This window comes from Chenopodium album, chromosome 24 (genome assembly GCF_948465745.1).
Source record: "Chenopodium album chromosome 24, dcCheAlbu1.1, whole genome shotgun sequence".
Lineage (NCBI taxonomy): Eukaryota > Viridiplantae > Streptophyta > Magnoliopsida > Caryophyllales > Amaranthaceae > Chenopodium > Chenopodium album.
The window spans coordinates 11,135,957-11,158,510 of NC_137857.1; the positions used below are offsets into that span (position 1 = coordinate 11,135,957).

General features: G+C 35.4%; 1 protein-coding gene across 1 annotated transcript; it reads right to left on the reverse strand.

Annotated features, from left to right (window-relative positions):
• Positions 1-3,040: 3,040 nt before the first annotated feature.
• LOC145611186 (dynamin-like protein ARC5) lies at positions 3,041-22,281 on the reverse strand. The gene is made up of 18 exons (XM_081666477.1): positions 21,812-22,281; positions 20,451-20,615; positions 20,247-20,369; positions 19,799-20,020; positions 18,689-18,822; positions 18,514-18,606; positions 17,357-17,420; positions 15,372-15,420; positions 15,179-15,261; positions 14,728-14,885; positions 10,942-11,002; positions 10,281-10,343; positions 10,037-10,137; positions 5,417-5,474; positions 4,626-4,695; positions 4,272-4,513; positions 3,415-3,576; positions 3,041-3,325 (listed from the first exon to the last, which is right to left on the reverse strand). Exons 1-18 carry the CDS (start codon positions 22,154-22,156, stop codon positions 3,266-3,268), a joined length of 2,253 nt encoding a protein of 750 aa, XP_081522603.1. The 5' UTR covers positions 22,157-22,281; the 3' UTR covers positions 3,041-3,265.
• Between the last annotated feature and the right edge of the window lie 273 nt (positions 22,282-22,554).

Genomic DNA, 22,554 nt, shown 5'->3' on the forward strand with positions numbered 1-22,554 from the left:
AGAAAAAAACAAAAAAAAAGGGGAATGTTTTAATGAGGGGCATAGAAAGTGGATAGAAATCAAATTAGGGGGTGATAAACACAAAATTTATGAAGGTTTTTTTTATGGCTAGTATTGACTTGTGACTTGAGAGTGATCACTCTAGAGTGGAGGAATTCTTGAATTAGAAGAATAATTTATGTGAGAAGATTGAAGGGGTCATATGTGTCAAAAATAGACTTTAGAATCGCCGCCAACAATACATAACTATACAATTGAAAGTCCGAAACCAACATGACACAAACAAGAAATTATTGAGAGAAATCACGAAATTGATAAGATGCAATATGAAATCAATTTGAACATGAGCCACTTCGATAAATTGGTCAAATTATTTAATTACCCTACATTTTTTCACACTTTTTTGATAAATTTTGTGAGCAACAAGAAACGTACACGAGACCAAATACAAACACGACATGACACGACACGATACAACTTCATGTCAGCTCTGCTAAATTTTTTTTTTTTTATTTAATGCTACTTAACCAATGGAGAAATCCCTTCATTCTCAAACAATATGATAGTGTCTCTCAAACAATATTCTAAAATTCTCAAACCTCTATACAAACAAGTACATCAAATCACGACTACCACACTTCTTTAACAATCATTCTCATAAATTTCCATTGAACAAACAATTTATAAGATCGAATCATATAGCGTAATTAGGTTTATTTAGATCTCAATCTTCTTGTTATCTTAAATTAATTGAATATTTCCAATTTCGTACAAGGAAAATGCCAAAATCATGAAGCAATACAACGATTAAGCTTTCATGTCGCCGTTACTACTTAACTCCTTAAGGAGCGTCCATGTTGTTTGTTTGTTTGTAATTATTTCATTTGGCTTTTAACTTCTAAAATTCTCCAATCAAAGTTCTTCTAAGCTGGATTCTAGGTTTTTTTTATACATCTTAACAAGAAATGACTAATAATGTTCAATCTTTTACTTATAACAGATGTAATGCATGTATGTAGAAGGTCAAATTTGCAATCAAACCAATTAGAAGCCTCGCTTTACCTGGCTACACTTGCTCAATGAGATTATACCTTTTAGTCTTGAGATTTGGTTTCAATACCTATTATGTGTACTTTCAGAGGAAAAATTCTTAAATTACTCGGTGAAAATTTTCTACTTCGTATTACTTTTAAAAATTAGTTAGTACTTTTTCTCTATTACCAATACATTAGATAATAAATTTCCAAACACAAACATTATTTAATTTAAACATAAATCCACACTAGCTAATTTTTAGAACAAACTTTTAAAAAATAAAATTAGCTATACACATTGGAAATGTTCATCATAAATATTACAACGCAAAAATCTTATTGACCATGAGGAATGGAATTGAGGAAGAGTTGCTTAGGTCAAAAAATATAAATCCGTTTTAGTAGACACTAAAAATCGGTTAATTATAAATGTCATATTTATTAGGAAACTTTGACAATTACCACCTTCTATTATGTCCATTTTAGCAATTACCACCTTGTATTTTTTTTTTTTTGAAAATTACCACCTTCTATTTTCAAAAACATCAAAAGTTACCACCTTCTCTACCACATGACGTCATCTTGCTTATTTCCCTCCCATTTCCCTCGATTCTCATCTCTCCTCTCACTTTTTTCCCCCAAAAAAATAGAACACTTCAATTCACTCCTCTAAATCCAAATTGACGAACAATTATTGGTGGTTGCTGCAACATGACAACGATTCCCAAAAGAAAGGTATGTTTTTTTTTTTTTTTGAAACAAAGAAAGGTATGTTGTTCATCTTAATTTCTTAATTTAGGGGTTTCAATGCGTTTCAGGGTTTATAATTGTAATTTTGTGAATCAAATTATCAACAAATTAGGGTTGAAATTAGGGTTTTGCGAATCATATTAGGGGTGAGGGTGTTCAATTGGTGAACTAATTGACAACTAATTCATGAATATATATAAAACCACATTGCACAAATTAGTATCCAATTACATTGTAAAGTTCTAGGGTTTGTCATTTACACTTTATATTATTAAATTACCTGATTTTTTTACTTCGTTTTGCTAATTCCAACAACCAAAGGCCTCCTAGCTTGGTCCCCCTTCAACAATGACGTTTCCAAACCAATTTTCCTATGATATTGCGCCTGGAACAAGGTAAATTTTGGGCAATTTAGCAACTACTTTGACCAAGAATTTTGAGGGAGAGAGAGGATATGACAATAGGGAGTAAATTTTCAGAAAGTATTAGGTGGGTGAGGAAGAATTGATTGCCATTAATGGTGAAGGAGAGAGAAGAGAAACAGGGGAGATGAGAATCGAAGTGAGGAAGGGGAAATGGGAGGGAAGTAGGCAAGATGACGTCATGTGGTGGAGAAGGTGGTAACTTTTGATGTTTTTGAAAATAGAAGGTGGTAATTTTCAAAAAAAAAAATACAAGGTGGTAATTGCTAAAATGGACATAATAGAAGGTGGTAATTGTCAAAATTTCCTATTTATTAAGGAGATAATATCACAATATTTGAACTGTGATTCTCATGCTCTTTAAACTATGATTCTCAATATAATGAGGATCATTCTCAATCCTGGGTTATTGACTTTTTCTATGTTGCACCCCTTCAAACTCGGTTTTTAACGTGGTATCCCTCAGATACATTTAGGAACTATGTGGTACCCTAGTTGTTCTCTAGACGTTAACCTGTTAGTTTTTGTGTAAAGCAATCCTAACTGACTAACCGCCATAACCACCAGATATGAACCACCACCATCACCTCCTTAAACCACCTCTTATCAATAAAACCGCCACTATCAGCTCCTTAAACCACCACAAAAACCATCACTATCACCTCCTATTTTTGGTTGCTATTATTTTGTAGCCTTGAAAAATAATAGTGTCTAACCAATGGGTCAAATGAGGTCAAGTTAGGACCATATGTTACAGAATTTTATTATTTCAAGTCATCCTAAGCTTTTTCGTTAATTTTATTGTTGTGTTATACTACACTTTGGATTTTGACGTTAACATAAAATTTCATTACCAAAAAAGAGGATGCATCACTCCAGTTGAGAAGATTTTGTATGCATTTATTTATACAACAATGATCATTTAGTCACTCTTTTCAATCGAGCAAGAAATTAGAACACTATGGTCACTACCATGGCATTTCAGTAGAATTTTAAAGACCGTGCATCCGCATTTGAGCACCAAAGAATGATTGCATCAAGAGAAATCTATGGCTCAGACTATGTTTCACGGTACAGCTGCATATGAAGTTGTTTAAATTTGTCTTTAAGCTTCTGAATCTGCATCACAAAACAGAACAACTTCATCAGCTTATCCAAAAAGCCAAACGGCAAGACCAGAATAATCACAAAAAAGATTCAGGTGTTACTCGTTTCAGTTCAATCTCCATGTCTCGTTTGCGCTGGTCCAAAGAGCTTCTCAAACTAGCAACGTCAAACATGCTATCAACATTATCTTCAAATTTAGACAGGTCTTCACGCAAACGTTCAGGTAGCTTGTCTACTATTGGCATTAACAAAAAGCAATTGAACTACAAATGCAGAACAGCTTGTCAGTATATTACAGTGAGGTTTGTTTGGGAAAATTCCAAGACACAAATTTGCACCATGATCGCCTATCAGTATAACTGGTTAGAAGAGTTATACAATCATTTCAAACACAAATATCATATTTCTTCTTTTTCTATCATCTCAAATACAAAAATCAAATTTCTGTCGACCTAAATTTGAGTCCAAAGTTAAGAATTTATTAATACACACGTTATGGGCAATTTAAAAATTGTAAGCCAAAGCTTTGTTTCTGTCTTGCAATACTAGTCTTTAGTAAAAGGTTATCTAATCAGCAAACATTAGTTTTCAGTCACGTTATTTAATAAAAACATTAGAAATATGACAAATATCAGTTTTTATCTATAAACAGTAAAAATAAACTTCATCAAGTAAAAAATCCAATGCAAAGAGGCCCAAATACAACAGTTTACCATTTTCATGTGAAATTTGTTTCCAATGAAAATTATATGATCAGCATTAGTTTCAAATTAGATCATATAATCAATAATTATAGGGTACCTTATTGGTAAAATGCTTAATACAATAAAACCATAATAGTCATGAGATTCTTATCTGTTGATAGGAAAGTGTAAATATCCCACCTTATATTGGAAAAAGAGGTAAAATTAAAAACGTGCTATAAGACAATTTGAGAATGTTGAAAAAGGACACAAACCTTTAACTCTGCAGATGCCAAAAAGTACTCTTTTATCCCGTGAAATATTTGCTGTACTAGAGCATACACAATTCTCTCAGATGAAGGAGCAAGTCTCCGATTCCAAAGGGTGTTATCCAGCAGGTCAGCCAATCTTGTTTCTGTAAGCTGGGCAGACCCATTGGAGTCCAAACCTGAGGCCAAGTGACTTGCTTTTGCTGCCATTTTGGGCGAGTTCTCTGGCTTTTCTTTTGGTGTTGAATCTAGAGAAAAATTAAGAGAGTAATTCTTTAATGAGGGAGTCAAACCTAAAATGAATCACCAGTAGGAGAGCCAGATTTCCTGGAAACTTAAAACCAGGATTACACTAATTACCACCAAGAACGGAAGCATCTGTCGCACTTGCCCCAAAAGAATCCAGAAAATGACGCAAACCAGCCCGATTCTGCAGATTACGCCAAAATTTAAAAATCTCATGAATTGACAATAAACCCTAGGAGCAGCTTGTGGAAAAAAAAAAAAAAGAAAAAAAAAAAATTCCTTCAACACTAATCACTGTAACTTGAAGAACTCTGTACAGTAGATAAATTCATTGGAAGATTTTGTATTTAACTTGATCTACTCCTTTCATTACATTGGATATGTTCTCTCAAGTGATGGGATGTCAGAAGTAAAGAGACAATGCTTACGAGTGTGGCATCATATATATGAAACTATGATCCTAATTTAGCAATAATAACACCACATTATACAGAAAAAAATTAATTTCTTCAACACTAAAACAAAAGTCAGTCCGAAAGTTTCTATCTGAAGTTAGTAATAATTTATAACCACACAATTACTACACGTTAAAACGGCATGTTTATCAAAAGTTCTTTGTAACAACCAACTCTGTGACACAAAAAAATTTCAACAATTTGACTACGTGTTTAGCTCTTCACTCATTAAGGTATAAGAAGCTTGTCAATATAAAGCACACTTTCATTTATCATTTTACCTCATTTACACTACAAACCTCAAGACTTGTTCCTTTCAATGTATTATCTCAGATTCTCAGCAGAGAAGATGTCTACTCCATCTGAAGCATTTACATTAATTTAATTCAACTATTAAAATTTGAGTCTGTTTCTGCAGTACACAAAAATACATGTTCATGATAATATTACCTTGTTATGAAGAGACCAAGAAACATAGCGAGTTGTGCTCACCAAATCTTCCATACACCTATTGACAACAGTAAATTAAGCAAAAATAAGACTTTGGTGATATTGGTTTTCTATGCACTAGCATTAGACAACTAACATGCACATGAGCACACATGCTATTCTCAGGAGAGTTATATCATCATCAAATTTGACAGCACATAACCATAAATTTCACATTTCTCCAATCAATTTAACTGCTAAGAAGCACAGATGCTAGTACACTGACCCTCAAAACAATTTTGATTTGAATAGATGTCCAAAAAAGGGGGGTATATTGGTGAAAACTCAGCATGAGTGTCAATTCAATTTCTTGATTGACGCAACACAAACTTCATCATGCTAATTACTATAGCAGATTGAGAAACTAAGTCTGTTGCCTTGAAATGTTAATGCATACTTACTCTTTCATGCATCCTTTTGACTTTTAAACTATTCGTATACTAAATTTGACCACATTTTCAATTTAGTTACTGTTTGATTCTCAATTTAGTTAGCAAGGGTCAAATTAGCGCATTGGCTATCGTACAAATCAAAACAATGCATGTATGAAAAAACAGAAGAAGTAAGTCATCAATCAAATGAAAAGACATATAAGAACATTAAAAGTGGTTTCTCAAGTCTCAACTAATTAAAGCTAAGGATATTGCTATGCATAAGATCTTTAAAAACCCAAGAATTGCCCACCAAAAAACCAACTTTTAAATCATTGATAAATATTATTCCCTCCGTTTTTTTAAGTGTCCATTTGTGGTGTGTGCGGAGTTTTAGACATAAGTGTAAAGTAATATATACTAAATGTTTAGGAATAAAACATTTTGAAAAGTAAGAGAAGAAATATGAATGGGGGATCACTAGGTGATGTGTGTGTGAGAGAGAGAAATATTATAAATGATAGCAGGGTCAAAAGGAAGAGAGAAAAATAATATATAATGTGAGTAGGGTATCTAAATTTGGAAATGGGGCACTTAAAAAAATGGTCACTTTTGGGAAGTGGGGCTCTTAAAAAAAACAGAGGGAGTAACAATTATTTTGCAGCCTCGCAGGTACTGCAAAGTCAAGGCCAATACACACAATATCTTTCAATCAATCAATCAATCAATCAAAGCCTTAATCCCAAAAGTGGGGTCGGCTAACATGAACCAAATTTGATTATTCCGTGTAGTCATCAACATAAATCTTTCTCCTCCATCCCTTACGATCCAAAACTTCATCCTCACGTAAATCCATGCACTTCATATCCTTCCTCACTCCTTCCAACCAAGTCATCTTTGGTCTCCCTCTTCCTCGTTTAATCCCTCCATGGTCCCACTCTTCCACTCTTCGCACCGGTGCACCCTCGGGTCTCCGTCTTACATGTCCAAACCAACGCAGACGATTTTCCCTTAGTTTATCCACAATGCCCGCCACACCTACTTTCTTGCGAATAACCTCATTTCTGATTCTATCTCTTAAAGTGTTTCCACACATCCACCTTAACATGCGCATTTCCGTAACCTCCATCTTTTTAATATGCTCTTTCTTAGAAGCCCAACATTCTGTACCATAGAGCAACACTGGTCGTATGGCAGTCCTGTAGAATTTTCCCTTCAACTTTAAGGGAATGCTGCGGTCGCATAACACTCCCGTGGCCGCTCTCCATTTAAGCCACCCTGACTTAATCCTGTGGGTCACGTCTTGATCAATGTCACCATTCTTCTGGATGATCGACCCTAGGTACTTAAAACATTCACTCATGGTCAAATCCTTTCCATCCAAACTCACCACTTCATTGCGTGTCCCCCTCTGAGTGCCAAAACGACATACCAAATATTCAGTCTTACTCCGACTTAGCTTAAACCCTCTAGATTCCAACCTTTGCCTCCATTGCTCCAACTTGACATTAACCCCATCCTTAGTCTCATCCACCAAAACGATATCATCTGCGAACAGCATACACCATGGAACCTCATCTTGAATTGGTCTAGTTAATTCATCTAGAACCGTTGCAAAAAGAAAAGGGCTTAATGCAGACCCTTGATGCAATCCGATTGTAATAGGGAAATCTTTTGTCAACCCTCCGCATGTCCTCACATTTGTTGACACATCCCGATACATATCCTTAACTAGGTCTACATACCTTCGTGGGATACCTTTCTTCAACATTGCCCACCAAAGTATCTCTCTTGGCACCTTGTCATATGCCTTCTCTAAATCAATAAAGACCATATGAAGATCTTTCTTCTTTACCCTATAAAACTCCATCATTTGTCTTATCAAATGGATTGCCTCCATAGTAGATCTCCCAGGCATAAAACCAAATTGGTTATCTGAAATGCTTGTGCATGCCCTCAACCTTTGTTCAATCACCCTTTCCCACAACTTCATAGTATGGCTCATAAGCTTAATTCCTCGATAGTTAGAACAATCTTGAGCGTCTCCTTTGTTTTTATAAACCGGGACCAAGGTGCTCTTCCTCCAATCTTGTGGGATCCTTGTAGCCGTCCATATCTTGTTGAAAAGGTTTGTTAACCAATCAATACCAATCTTACCCAAACACCTCCACACCTCTATCGGTACCCCATCAGGGCCAACCGCCTTCTTAGGTTTCATCTTCCTCAGTGCAATCTCCACCTCTACTCTCCTAATCCTTCGCACATACTCCATGTTGATTTCTTCATCACTCATAGAGGTATCTCCTATCACAACTCCATTACTTCCATTAAATAATTCATCGAAGTACCCCTTCCACCTGTCCTTGATGCCCTCCTCTTGCACTAGGACCATTTGGTTCTTATCTTTGACACACTTCACCATGCCAATATCCTTCCTTGCCTCTTGTCTTCTCTTTGCCATCTTATAAATGATCCTTTCTCCCTCCTTGGAATCAAGCTTTTCATAAACCTCCTGATATGCCTTTTCTTTTGCTTGGCGAACAGCTGCCTTTGCCTTGCTCTTAGCCTCCTTATACGCTGCAAAGGTTTCATCACTCCTACATTTTCCTAAGGCTTGATAGCATTCCCTTTTTTGCTTAATTACTGCTTTCACCTCTTCATTCCACCACGAAGTATCTCTCTGTACCGAAGTTCTTCCCCTTACTTCCCCTAAGACCTCTTTGGCCACTCTTAGGAAACAGTTCTTCATTCGTAACCAAGTCATGTCCGGATCCACCTCTCCATCCCAATCCGCTTCTTCAATTACCTTTTCTGTAAAAACCTTAGCTTTTGCATCCCTTAGGGTCCACCATCTTATCCTTGGTTCTTCTTGTCTAACTTTTTTCTTCGCCTTCTCTTTCAGACGAATAGTCATTACCAATAGCCGGTGTTGGGTGACCACACTCTCCCCTGGGATAACCTTACAGTTTATGCAACTTTGTCTATCTATGCTCCTTGTGAGCAGGAAGTCTATTTGAGTTGCATTTGCTCCATTCCGAAAAGTTATCAAGTGTGAATCCCTCTTCTTAAACCAAGTATTAGCCAAAATTAAATCATATGATTGGGCAAAATCCATAATAGCTTCACCACCGGCGTCCCTCTGCCCATACCCAAAGCCTCCATGGACACTCTCATAGCCATCTCGGCTCGCCCCAACGTGCCCATTTAGATCCCCTCCAATATATAACTTCTCTGAGTGGTGGACACCCTGCACCACCTCGTCTAGGTCCTCCCAAAATTGTCGTTTCTCTTCTGCATCTAAACCCACTTGGGGAGCATAAGCACTGATAACATTCACAATCTCCTTGCCACATAGCAACTTCAGCCTTATCAACCTATCGTTCTTCCGATAGACCTCGATCACCTCTTTTGCCAACCTCTCATCGAGAACCACACCAACCCCGTTCCTAGCTCCACCATTCCTTGTTCTGTGGCTCGTTTCTTGCCCAACATACCATACCTTATACCCCAAAACCAAGCCTCGAGCTCCTTCTCCTGTCCATCTTGTCTCTTGGAGGCACATGATGTTCACGCGTCGTCTTTTCATTACTTCTACCAATTCTGCTGATTTTCCCGTAAGAGACCCCACATTCCAAGAACCAATCCGCAAACTAAATTCTTTTCTCCCACGCTCCCTCCTGATCCCCACTCCAAGCCTTTAACATAAAAATTATGTAGTCCTAACTAGAGGCTAGATTCAGAGAGAAAAACATAACTCCTTAATAGTTGAATAAGCATGCAACTACGATGACATCATATTGAAATTATATTTCTTCTAACTACAATGACAGAGATACTCTTTAATTTTTGCTCAGAACAAACAGCAACGAAGTTGCAATCTCCTAATCAAGTGTCAACACTTTCCTAGGACTAAAGGTGACATAAGAAAAACATATCCATTGACGCATAATTCACTGTTCTCAGCATTGATATACTTCACTAAATCTATTCCCTTTATAATTCGAATTATTACTATAACGAAACTAAAAACCAGTGTGGCCCTACCAACTAGGGGATAAGCATAAGTAGGAAGAAGAAGCAGAAGACAAAAGGTATGTCTGTAAGTCTGAAACAATATATTAGACCATTGTCTTAAAGATCTCAGATGAGAGAAAAATAATTAGCCATTAATATTGTATTATAGGGTTTAAAGACACAACTGGATGCTTACTTTTCTCGGCATGATCTTTCAGTTGATTCTGCAAAATTGTTGAAGGCTGAATCAACACGACCCAGAAATACATCGTTGCGGCTTAAATACTCACCATCTTTCTGCAAAGTGAAGTTCCATTAATCCTATTGGTGTTACAAATGAAAAAAAAAAATGAAAAAAATGAAAAAAAAACCACTACTCATCAAGACAAAATTGCTAGCGCATCATAAACCATTACATAATTACATCAGAGAGGCAATACCTGTAAAAGGTAGATACAAATAGGAAGCAATCTCTTGAGAATGTGCAAGAGCCTTTGGCCCAACTGCAAGAAAAATTTATTTTACTTGAGAAACACTAATCTTGGTTAAAAGCAAAGACTGGCAATACTAGTGTTATACTCCCTCCGTATTTTATTACTTGCTCCATTGCTCAATGTGCAGAGTTTTAGAAGAAATAGTAGAAATATTCTTATGTTAGCTAGCAATTCTAACAAATTGCTAGCAACCAATTAGTGAGATAGAGGATTTTCAATGACAAAGGGACAATCTTAAATGCAAAGCGCATCATAAACCATTACATATGAAAAAAACCATTACTAGTATTATACTCCCTCCGTATTTTATTACTTGCTCCATTACTCAATGTGCAGAGTTTTAGAATAAATAGTAGAAATATTCTTATGTTAGCTAGCAATTCTAACAAATTGCTAGCAACCAATTAGTGAGATAAGAGGATTTTCAATGACAAAGGGACAATCTTAAATGCACAGCAGCCGCCGCCCCCCCCCCCCTCTTTTTTTTTATATATATATAAAGAAGCCCCTACCAGATGCCTTGCCAGTTATCCCCCTCCCTTAAGGCAAAATGAACTTTTACCGTGAGACAGCACTGGAAACATTCTAAGATATAATTAGCATTTACCTGATGAAGAAAAGGTTCAAAAGTGTCACGAGCCTTGGAAACAGCTATCACGCAAGCTGTCCTGTAAAGGGGATAAGCACAAACAAAACAGTGATGAACACACAACCTCATTCTGTTACATGCAACACCACGTGCAGCTTTTAATAGTTATCCTATATATGTGCTACATACTCGTAATAATTATCAAAGAAGCAAAGCATACACTTGTAAAGATTCCAAATGCAAACATAGACCACCCAATACAAGCTTTAGGCCCTAATCTCTTCACCTTATTCGAATAATATTCAGTATTTGAATAATATTCAATAAAAAATAATTTAGTTCAATAAAATAATTTAAGTTATGCAAAAATAAGTTTTAATCAGTAAAGATCAATAGCTTCAAAAAAACATATACTTTCTCCGTTTCTTTTTAATTGACACGTTTTATTAGTCACGTTTGTCAATGCACTTATTCAATCATTAATATCTTTAATTATCGATAAGCAAAAATTATGAAAAGTTGATATTTTGAAAGTATATAACGTGACGAATCTAACAAGATCCCACATGACTATATTTCTCATTACGTACTAAGCACAAAACACGATCAAAGGGAGGTGTGTGAATAGTGCTAAAGTCAAAATGTGCCAACTAAATAAAAACGGAGATAGTATTAGAGAATCAGTATAGATAAGTTTTGAAATTTTGATCATTGAAAACAATTTAAGTTCAATAAACATAATTTAAGTTTAGCAAAAATAATTTAATTTCAGTTACAATAATTTCAATCTATAAATATAATTTTAATTCAGCATAAATAAGGTGAAGAGAGCAGGGCCTAAATGTGGCTCACTCCCGAAAGAAAGAAAGAAAGAAAAAACTCAATATAAATGTAATCCTTAACATGATATACTTGCAAACGATTTAGTTTTCAAAGATAAGATACCATCTTCAAGAAACACACTTGTTGTGAAGTAAGAGAAAAACATAACTAAAAAATCTCTATCACCCATTTCAAGGCATCATAAAGGAGATGAAAAAGGTAAATAATTCCATCTCTAAGAAACAACAGGTAATACAAAAAGCTAGGCAAATATTCTCAATGTGTCGCTTGCAATCAAACACACATGTTTCTGGACAAAAATCCTCTAAAGAGTGTAAGGGTATTTCGGGTAAACTTGTAGAAAATACTTGAAGGGTAGCCTTATCGAGACTGAATGCTGGGAGGATTCGTGGTCCGCAGTGAAGGCAAAATATGATGAGGTTTGTAATGAGGATGATCAGTTGGCCCTGTAGACCGTTGAGGATGATGCCCCATCAGAGTAGTCCTAGACATTTGATTCTTCTCTTTTATCTTACTATGTTTTTGGACATGATTATGTTGGCTTGTACTTGGTAGTATCTATTTTATGTGTGGGACTTTCATCTATCCCTTGTAATATATTCAGGCTTTTCCTTTGGCATTTACCCTTGTTGGCATGTTGTTTATCTTGCATGATAACTACTCACACAAGTTGAAGTGTCATCGGCTAAAAGCCCAAGTGAGGGTTGGGTGAACCCGAATGTCAAAATGATGAACAAACATAATGCTATTTTAATCTTAAAGGTTGAGGGCTAAACAAGGCAGGTTAAAATGAAAAATGAAGAAGACGTTAGCTCAATTGAGATGAGATTGGTTGAGGACTAAAGGAGCCTCATGCTAAAATGATGGTTAGCTAGGACACTATCTCAAATATTGAGGATAGGTTTTGCCACAAGTTTTGAGACAAAGTAGATGTTGATAGGGTATCTTGTAAGCTGGGAAGCCTGGTGCCTTTGGAGAGAGTGAGTTCTCGAGCTCTTAGAGCTATTGATCACTATGTAGGTAGACAAAGGAAAATAACTAAGTAAACAAAATTAACAATGAGACAATATAAATAACTTGTCCTGCCGACGGACTTTTAATTACACAACTTTTACTTTTATGATCATGCATTTTTACAAGAAAGATCTCCTAGTATCGGCTCTTATTGCCCCTGAGGTATCATTGTAAGATGAGATATGTTTCAAACATAGAACCTCCTTAAGTCGTCAGCAATCGACGATGTGACAATTTCGAACAAGTTGACATGACACTCTCAAGCTCTCGAAAATTGAAAGAATGGATTGAAAAGCTCTAAAAATTTGCACAAGGAAAATGAAGCATGAGAGGCACATATAAAGGAAAAGGAAGAAAGGTGTCTCAACATCAAACCCTAAACTAAATGGGCACATTGTTCATTTGGGCCCAAGTACTCTTAATGATAACTTATGCTCACATACAAGTTAATGGGCATTAATCATCATCATTAAGCCCTCGACGCAAAGCATACCCTCTTTGGGCTATGGTAAGGCCTGAGATAATTAAGGCCTACCTTTTGACATATCATAAGTTTCTAACATGCTCTCAGCTATCAACAAGCTTACCTCTCATACAATTTCTCAATTGCTTATCTAATAAAGCTTACTTGCCTCTCTCGTGCTTATGGCTTGCTTTGAAAAGCCTTCCTCTCATAAAGCAAGTTGTCACCCCATGACAAGCTTACCTCTCATTATGACAAGCTGTCGTCCACTTCCAAGCTTACCTTTCAAACCATTTTACAGCAGCTTTAGATCTTGTAGCTCACTTATCTCTTATGTCTTGCTTGGGGCCCACGCTTACTCTTGCAAGTCGCTTGGGGATCCTTTTAGCCTTCGCGTATTACTAAAGGTTAATTCTGCTCACACACAGGCCTCTTGGCATCAAATACGCTTATTAAGTGTGATGCCCGAACTTCATTTAATCTTGCTCATACATCACACATGGGGCTAAATGTTTGGGTTATCCCATGTCCTAAGCCCAATCATGTTTAATGACGAAAATAGCCCTCCTATAATCTAGCTCATTAGTCATTATCCTTAATCCTCCCATGATTATTCTATTACTGATTTACCTCTAATCCATCTAAAAAGTAACATTTTGCCACATTTAAGTACATCTATAAATACCAAACCAAAAATTAATCCTGGTAACTTTTTCTAATCTTTCTCTTTTTCTCTAGAAAGTACATTTCTGATTTGAGCGTTGGAGTGGAGTTCCCGAGATAACCCCTGGGCAGCTTACTCTATTTCTTTTGCAAGCTTAGCCTTTGGATATCTCGATAAGGCTACCCTTCAAGTACGTTAAGATGGTGACAACAAGTTTCCCCGATATACCCTTACACTCTTTAGAGGATTTCTGTTTCCAGAAACAACACCTAATATAAGAATGGAAAATCTGTTAAAAAGGACCCTTTGTGAGGATCTTTCGAGGAAAAAAAAATTAATACTGGTTATGAGGACCTTTTCTCAAATTCCTAGCGTTGACTTTAAATTTATGAAAACTTGATTTGGTTTAAGTTTAAAACTCATATCTCCTTTATTTCGCATTTCTACAAAAATAAAATAAGGTACTCTACAATGCACTATTATGCCGAAGGCAACTGAACGTGCATGCCTCTTTGTGTATGTTGTAGCTCACTTCACTTGGCTCTTCAGAGGGTTTTTTTTTTTTTTTTTTTTTGCCACCTGGATTCGCCCAAGGCCTAAGGTCATTTTGGGTGTGCTTTTTATAACCAAGGCAAGACACGTGCAAGTAAATATTATAAAGATGAAGTTAATGCTTGGAATCTACCAAAAGGTCCTATCAAAGTATCGTACAACGGTACAATATGAAAATAACTTGAGAAAATAGAGTTAAGTAGTCAACATTAAAGTTAACATTGCATTTTAATTATACAGTTTTGCAATTTAAGAAAAATTTAAATACCTTGAATAGTTTGTTCCATCATGAATATCTTCAACCCCACAGGCATTAACAATTTCTTCACGTGTGATTTGGGGACATTTAGTTCCTCCTACCACAAATCGGAATTCAGCCATAGCACGATGATATTGTGCACCTCCATATAGACGCATTCCTGCATTCTATATAAACCTTCAATTATTTACTAGCTGGATGAAGGCAATCAACACGATAGAAGAAGCTAAATGAAGTGCACAGATCCTAAGCTTGTACTCAGCAAAAGGTTGCCAATGGACCTAATAACAGACCTAGTACGCTGGTTGAGCTGCAAATAGAAGGCTAGAAGCTGAAACAATCCGGCAAGAAATAATTTTAAGTTCTATTTTATCCAGCCTTCTGACTATCAAATAACTACCATACCTACGGAAATTGTGACACTATTCGAAATTCCACGATCCAAGTTCTTTTAACTTACAGGTATTAACTTTGGCGGAAATTGAAGACCATCAGGACCAGTGAATGCACCTCCATTCACTCTTTCATCTTGGAGTGTCTCCCCTAAAAGCAGCACAACATGACAAAAATCAGCAGCTTCAGATGATGCCTTGCACAGGTCGCTGTTGGGTTTATAAGTTTCCTTTTAATAAAGATATTTTGACATCACTTACCAAACTTATCTGGTGGAGCTACAATGGATCCTTTCAATAGCAATGATAACTGCAAAACATACATCTAAAACAATCAAAAAACCAATTGAACAAACAGAACATTTAGATTTTGTATGAATCGTCATATACACCTTAACAAAATGGGGTGTCAAACATGGCAAGATCAATGCTTAAAATATAAGGCATTCTTGAATGTTTTGGGCATAATCAATTTGGACATCATTCTACAAAGTCGATACAAAAACCACTCTTTTTAAAGCATGATATGGTCATTGATGGTCTGGAATTCAACATAAGGGCACAAACTTGATGATAAAGCTGGAAAACAAAATCTTCCTTGGTTATAGCTCAAGGTCCAAAAGATAGAGTATATAATCACCCTACAGATGAAATTCAAATTAGCAGGGATGCCCCAATATGTGACAACTAAATCATTTCAACAAGAGTCATTTTCACCAACTCCGGTTGATCATTCTGGTCTTCATTCTTAAGATTGTATTGATAGCATCTTTGGTCATGCAATACTTATTAAATACAAATATACAAAATATAAGTACATAATAGTTTGTCTATGTTATTATACAAAATTTGTTCTAGCATTTATACAAAATTATAAATGGTAGCATGTTATTGCTTATTGTATATGATCAGAATCAGAAATGCTTGATTCTATCCACTTTATTGAATTCGGCTAATCTTTTTTACCCCAAATACTATCGAATTCATGAAGGGATAGCATAAGATAAAGGGAATATACTGAACCTAGTAAGAAGAAACAATTTTATATCCTATCTTTAAGTTGATATTTGGCTAAAATGATCAAGAAGATTAGTAAGTAGAAAACTGTTGCTTATATACTAGGTGCTTATTGTTGCTCTTGTTTGTTTCCAAGTTTATCTATGTCAAACAAGAGGAAACGGATTGCTTATAATCGTTTTACGTTTCCTCAAAGATACCAAACAATTAGTAAGGGTAACACTATATATTACCCAGGGTCGTCCCATTCCATTACAGGACCCTGTTCTAATCATTAAAACAGGCCCTCAACAAAAAAAATGAAATAGATAAATTAATAAATTTGGCCCCTACTACAATATATATTTAAATTGAAATTCAAAATTTCACCAGCAATAAATGAGAATATATACTGAAAATTATACAACGTCTAGTTTACTTTAAATCATTTTGAGTAGTTAGATGTTGATAAAAACAATTAAATTGATTAAAAATTTAAGAGGCGAATTCGAAGATAGCTGAAAATCAAGAGATGTAATTGATAAGTATGAAATCTTGAAAGTGCTATTATATTGAAGATTATTGAAGGATTGTGAAAATATTATTTACAATGAATATTATCGACACGTCACAATATATGTTAGCTGAAAATTAAAAGGGGTAAGAGGATGGTAAATTGGTAAGATAAATTGAGAATTATAATTGGGTGAAAATAGAGAGTTAGGAAATGTCCCATAAAAAGGGAAAAAAATAAAAATAAAAACAAAAAAGAAGAAGAAGAAAGTTAGTAAATGAAATATGAAAACAAAGAAAAAACCGAAAACTCTTGAATTTCCTACTTCCTAGGCATTACTAAAGAACATATGGAAATTGGAAAGTATGAATAGGATAAAATAATTACTGTAGTAGATTTTACTATACCCAAGAAGTGAGTATACGACACAAGAGGAACATCCTACATAGTATGCAACAGACAAAGTAATATGCTACCGAAAATTGGGCCCTTTCAGTTTGGAGCCCCTGTGCTGTTAGTCTCTTTGCACAGGGTCATAACCGGGCCTGATTCCTAATTTGTTTCCAATCCGTTACCTTTACTAATTTGATACTAAACGCCCCCTAACAGTTGATCACATAATTATCATAATTACGAATTTCTCCTGCAAATCAAGAAGTCTAGACTAGAGTAGTTAATGTAGTCATACATATAATAAACCAATTAGGGAACATTTATGTGAAGGCAAGCATAAAACCTTAGTAAGGAACTGATCATGAAAGTGCCTTCCTTTCTCCTTTAAATTCACTTCATTCAACATACTGCATACAAGCAAATTGCCAAAAAAACAAATAAAAAAAAATCAAATTAGGATTTAACCAGTATGAGATGTTGGATCAGCTAGAGTACATAAAACGAATATAAATAGCACAGAATCACATATTAGAGGAATAGTAAAACAGAAGGCCCAGCCTCCTAGAATGAGCAAAGGGATATCATTAATAACAGATTAGGGTTTTGTAGAGGAACACTAAAGAATAATAAGGCTGCATCACCCTCAAAACTCTATGTTTTCTCGCATTCTAGTTCAAGTTTTATAGGCCTAGTAGGAGTGCTCAAGTCTAGCTACACCTATGCAGAGAATTGTCCGACTTATTTAGTCATCCAAGCTCAAAAATAAGAGGAAGGGTGCATCATGTAGCCATCAATTACCTACCACTTTTCAGTCTTCCCACCTATATCCATATAGTAGTTCATCAAAACAACACAAAAGAGCAGTACTCTGTATCATGTATTAGGTTCTTGACATACAGCTGAAACTCTGAGAATCTAAGACTCTGGTGGATCTTTCCTGTGAGGAAAAGACAACAATTCCATCAGCACTGGTCTCATCCAAACTCTTAGTTTAAATGTGGTTGGATAACAATAACACAGCAATGATGTATTTCCTAGACATATTTCTCACCTTGTCCTCCACAGGAGCCTCACTTGAAAATTGAGGCACTAGGGAATTGCTAATGGACCATGCTTAAGAAATCATCATACTGCACTCCTTCCTTCACTTTATGGAAAAGGAGAAAGGTGTAGCTATTATGCCAAAGGGGATCTACTATATTTGATGTGTGGTAATATTACAGCTTTGCACATGTATTAGATTGGAACAATAAAACACTATTACATAACAAACAAACATCCATCCAATCAGATACACAATTTGTTGCAACTTCAGAAAAATCAAACTAGTTAAGGGAGCTGTAATGGAATTTAAAATTTAATAATAGCAGAAGTTTTATACCAATAGAAGATGGTTAAACACCAATAGAAAGCACAACAACTCCTGATTTCCAGTAAATGAATGTCCTAAGATCACTAATCAAGGCACAAGAAATGATAAGATGTGTATTGACTGCTAACCTGAATTCTTCATCAATTTCATTCAAATGTCGTGTTGCATTTCGATGCTCTTTCTCAAGAAGTGGAATAATCAACGGAACACTATTTATGTACCTGTATGCAGATTAATGTCAGATACCAGATGAGAAGATTAAAAGTTATAATATGATTAGAGTTAAACAAAAAAACCACTAACCTCTTCTGTAGCAACTCTTCTAAAAACAGTCTCAAGCTGCTTATGCCTATTCTGCTCCTTTCTTGCTTTGACAGTGTCCTTCCTAGTTTCTCCTCCAAACATGAAATATCTTCCACCTCTCTCAAGCTAATAGCCTGTGCAGTTTAGTAAGCAAATCATTGTTTCTTTTTTTTTTTTTTTTTTAATTTTTTTTAAAGAGCAAATCATTGAAATAAGGTGAACAGAGCTATTAAAATGAATGCATCCCCACTACAGCACTCCATAATCAGTGGAACAATCTAAGAAATATGTTAAGCACCCTGGCTGGTTCAAGAACATGGCCAAAGCACATAGACCATCAAAATATGAATGGCAAATCAGGAACTTAATAAAGGATAGCTCATACAAAACACTTAGGGGGTGTTTGGTTCAAGCATATTAGGTATAAGGTATGGGTTTGGAATGACCAAAACCCATACCTTGTGTTTGTTTCTTGAAATTTCATTTTTCAAACCCATACCTCAAACCCCCAAGGTATGGGTTTTTGAAACCCAAGGGGGGAGGTGGGTATGGTTCATACCTATACCTTTAGGTTTAAAATTAAAAGGAAAACTATCATTCCTAGATAAAAACCAAACACATGAAATCAAGTATCAAGTTCCAACCCCATACCACCCAGGTTTCATTCCTCATTCCAAACCCATACCATTGTTTGAACCAAACGCCCCCTTACAAGTATAGAATCAATTTTCAACTATTAACAACCAAATTTATATGTAAACAGATTTAATAAACAAAAATATTTAATATACATGAAACAATATTTTGGACCTTCTTAAACAGCACACTACAGAATATGAAACTCCAAATCAGAACCAGCTTGAGAAGTGATCATTGATGTGAAGAAAAAACATTATATGTTAGCAGGTGAGAACTTTAGAAGTGCCAGGACAGGATCATTAAAAATCACTTTAAAGTTTTCAGTCGTATATATCACAAGAAGCAATGATAGAAAAATCAAACCATTTGCAGACTGATTCTGAAAAAGTTTATAAAAAAATATATATATATATATATATAATAATAATAATAATAATAATAATAATGATAATACTTAGTAATAATAATAACCTTTTTAAACTCGTCATTTGATCTGTAAACAGAATCAGGGGAAGAACCCACTCTCCCAGAAGGTACTGATGTGAAAAATGGAGAGTCACCCAATATGAAACCATCTAGGGTACAAGCTGGTGGAGAGAGGAAAACTTCAACATCAGAAGCACGTGCAAATTGTGGTATTTTCGTATCAAGCTTTGTTGATACAATTACAGTCCTTGAAAGCTCTGAATCAACCTGTAAGCATTTAATCAACGAAGAATAGTATTCAGTACAGAATCAATAATTCTGGTCAAGTACTTTGCATGGATGATGTAAAACCTAATCAGTGCACAAGCAGTTTAACAGTGCACTTATATTCTTCAAGACTCGAATGTAGAATGATATCCATTAACAAGATTTTGCTAAGAAATGAATAATAGTTATCAAAAAAAAAAAAAAAAGAAACACCTCTAATACATACTTGCATTACCACCCTTCTCGTAGTCGCAATGCTCCAATCACTACAGTCTTCAAGGCATAATATTATGTACTCCTTGTGCTGCATTTTAGCCCGAACCAGTGACTCAACAGCTACAGCTTGAGCCTGTCAAAGATCACCAATCACCATCACCAATTAATTTGAAGATAATACAGAGATCTAACTTTTATTGGCCAGATGATGGACCTGCAACGAATGGATCTTTCGAGCTGGAGCTGGAGCAATGAGACCTGGAGTATCTATAATGGTGAGGTTGGGACAGTACTTATATTCTACTTTAATGATTATTTCTTTAGATGAGAACTGGCATGGCTCACTCTCAAGCCTCATGTTCTCCGCTTCAATGAATGCCTGCAAAAGTAAAAATAATTGAGCTACTCATATGACCAATATGTCAGATTTCAAACCAGGATCCAACAGTCTGAGATGCAGGGCAACAATTGCAACTCTAGTCGGCAGTCCCCAGCTATATATAAGTATGTAACAACTGAAATAAATCATAAAAACAGCAATTCAAATTTGCAGTGACTCCCACAGTCACACTATCCCACAGCTTCTTTTGGAAAACAAACAACTTAAACCGGGTCCTGTTGATTTAACCCAATCATCTACAAGCATGATACAGCAATCAAGAGAAGCCCGTCATAGTAACAATATCAATACTTTCAATTAGCACGATACCATCCCCCCCTAAATCTATCTTCAAGTATGAATTGAAATGGGTAATGGTGTGTCTCGCATGAGTGAAGAATTGAAGATTGACATGTATCAAAGCCAGACATATTCCGAACTAGCTTACATATGAAATGAAAACAACATGGTAAACAGTTACAAATTCTTCAAAAGGGGAAGAAAAAAATAAATTGTTTCTTGAAAAAAATACAAAACAAATGAAGAAAAGTTAATGCAGCTTTCAGTCAGCAAGCAAAATAAATTTAGATAGAAACTATATTGCATTTACTAACATTGAAATCTCAACAAGCAACACTAGCATTTGTTCATAACTAAGCCAAAAAAAACTAATACATTTTCGAAAACACCTTCCACACATATGTCAACAGCATAGCGACTCTACTATCAGAATAGTTTGGCATTACACAACAAGCCTTCTGGCAAAATAACTTCTCAAAATAACTTCTCATTATGCTCCCCAACCTAGCAACTCATATAATCACAAATCAGAATCAGGAAATTGTGCTTCAAACATATACTAGTATAAGTAAGTACATTATAACTACCTACAAAATGGCAACATAAAATTCACTGCATTTAAATATTATAAAAGGCAATAAAAACCAATAACACATCCACAAACCCTCCTGAAAAATGCAAACACCCAATTACATGTTCAGAATTATGACATATTTCATTAACCAAAAACCCGAAATCGACACGAAACCAAACACAATCACTACCCACTAACCCAAATCGCCACCACTAAAATCCAATCACAAACAAACCCTCATCAAAAAATAAACAACAAAACACCTACATTCAAAATTCCAACACATAACAACATTATAAATCAATAAATAACCAAAATAAACCTGAATTGCTTCAAGAGACTTCTGATCAACAACAGAAGAATCAGAATCATTGACAAGAAAACAAAGAGGGGATTCACAATCAGGGTTATACTTCATGTGAAGAGTAATGGGTCTTCGAGTTTTGGTCCCACCACCAACATGATTAAATTGAAAACCCATTAAAGCTTCAACCAAAGCACTCTTTCCATCAGTTTGATGACCCACAACAAGAATTGCAGGAGCTTCAAATGGGGTTGAGAATTCTTGTGCTAAACCATGAAGTTCGTTGAATGCTTCATATAATCTCCATTGTTCCTCCATTTTTTCTCTCTCTTTAACTCCTGGAACTGCTGCTTTTTCCTCCATTGTTGTTGCGCAAAAGCTTGATTGTAAATTTGTGTGTGAAAGTAATTTGAGTGTTGTAGCAGAGTAGCAGGAATACGAAAAGAGTTTGGATTTTGTTTTTTTTTTTTTTTGAACCTGTTTTGAGGGAAAGGGCTTCATTTAGGAAAAGGAGGTACTGGTATCACGTGTAAACGTGTGGTAGTGTGTGGTTTTAAATATTTCCTCGATTTTTTTTTAATTGCATCACGTATTATATAGTCCCTCCGTTTTTAAATACTTGCTCATTTTCTGTATGCGTGGAGTTTTAGGAGAAATTAATAAAATACGGAGGTAGTGAGGTAGTTGGGAGAATAAAAAATTATAAAAAGCAAAAGTAGTTGAAGAATTGAAGGAAACGGAGTAAATAAATTAAATATAAT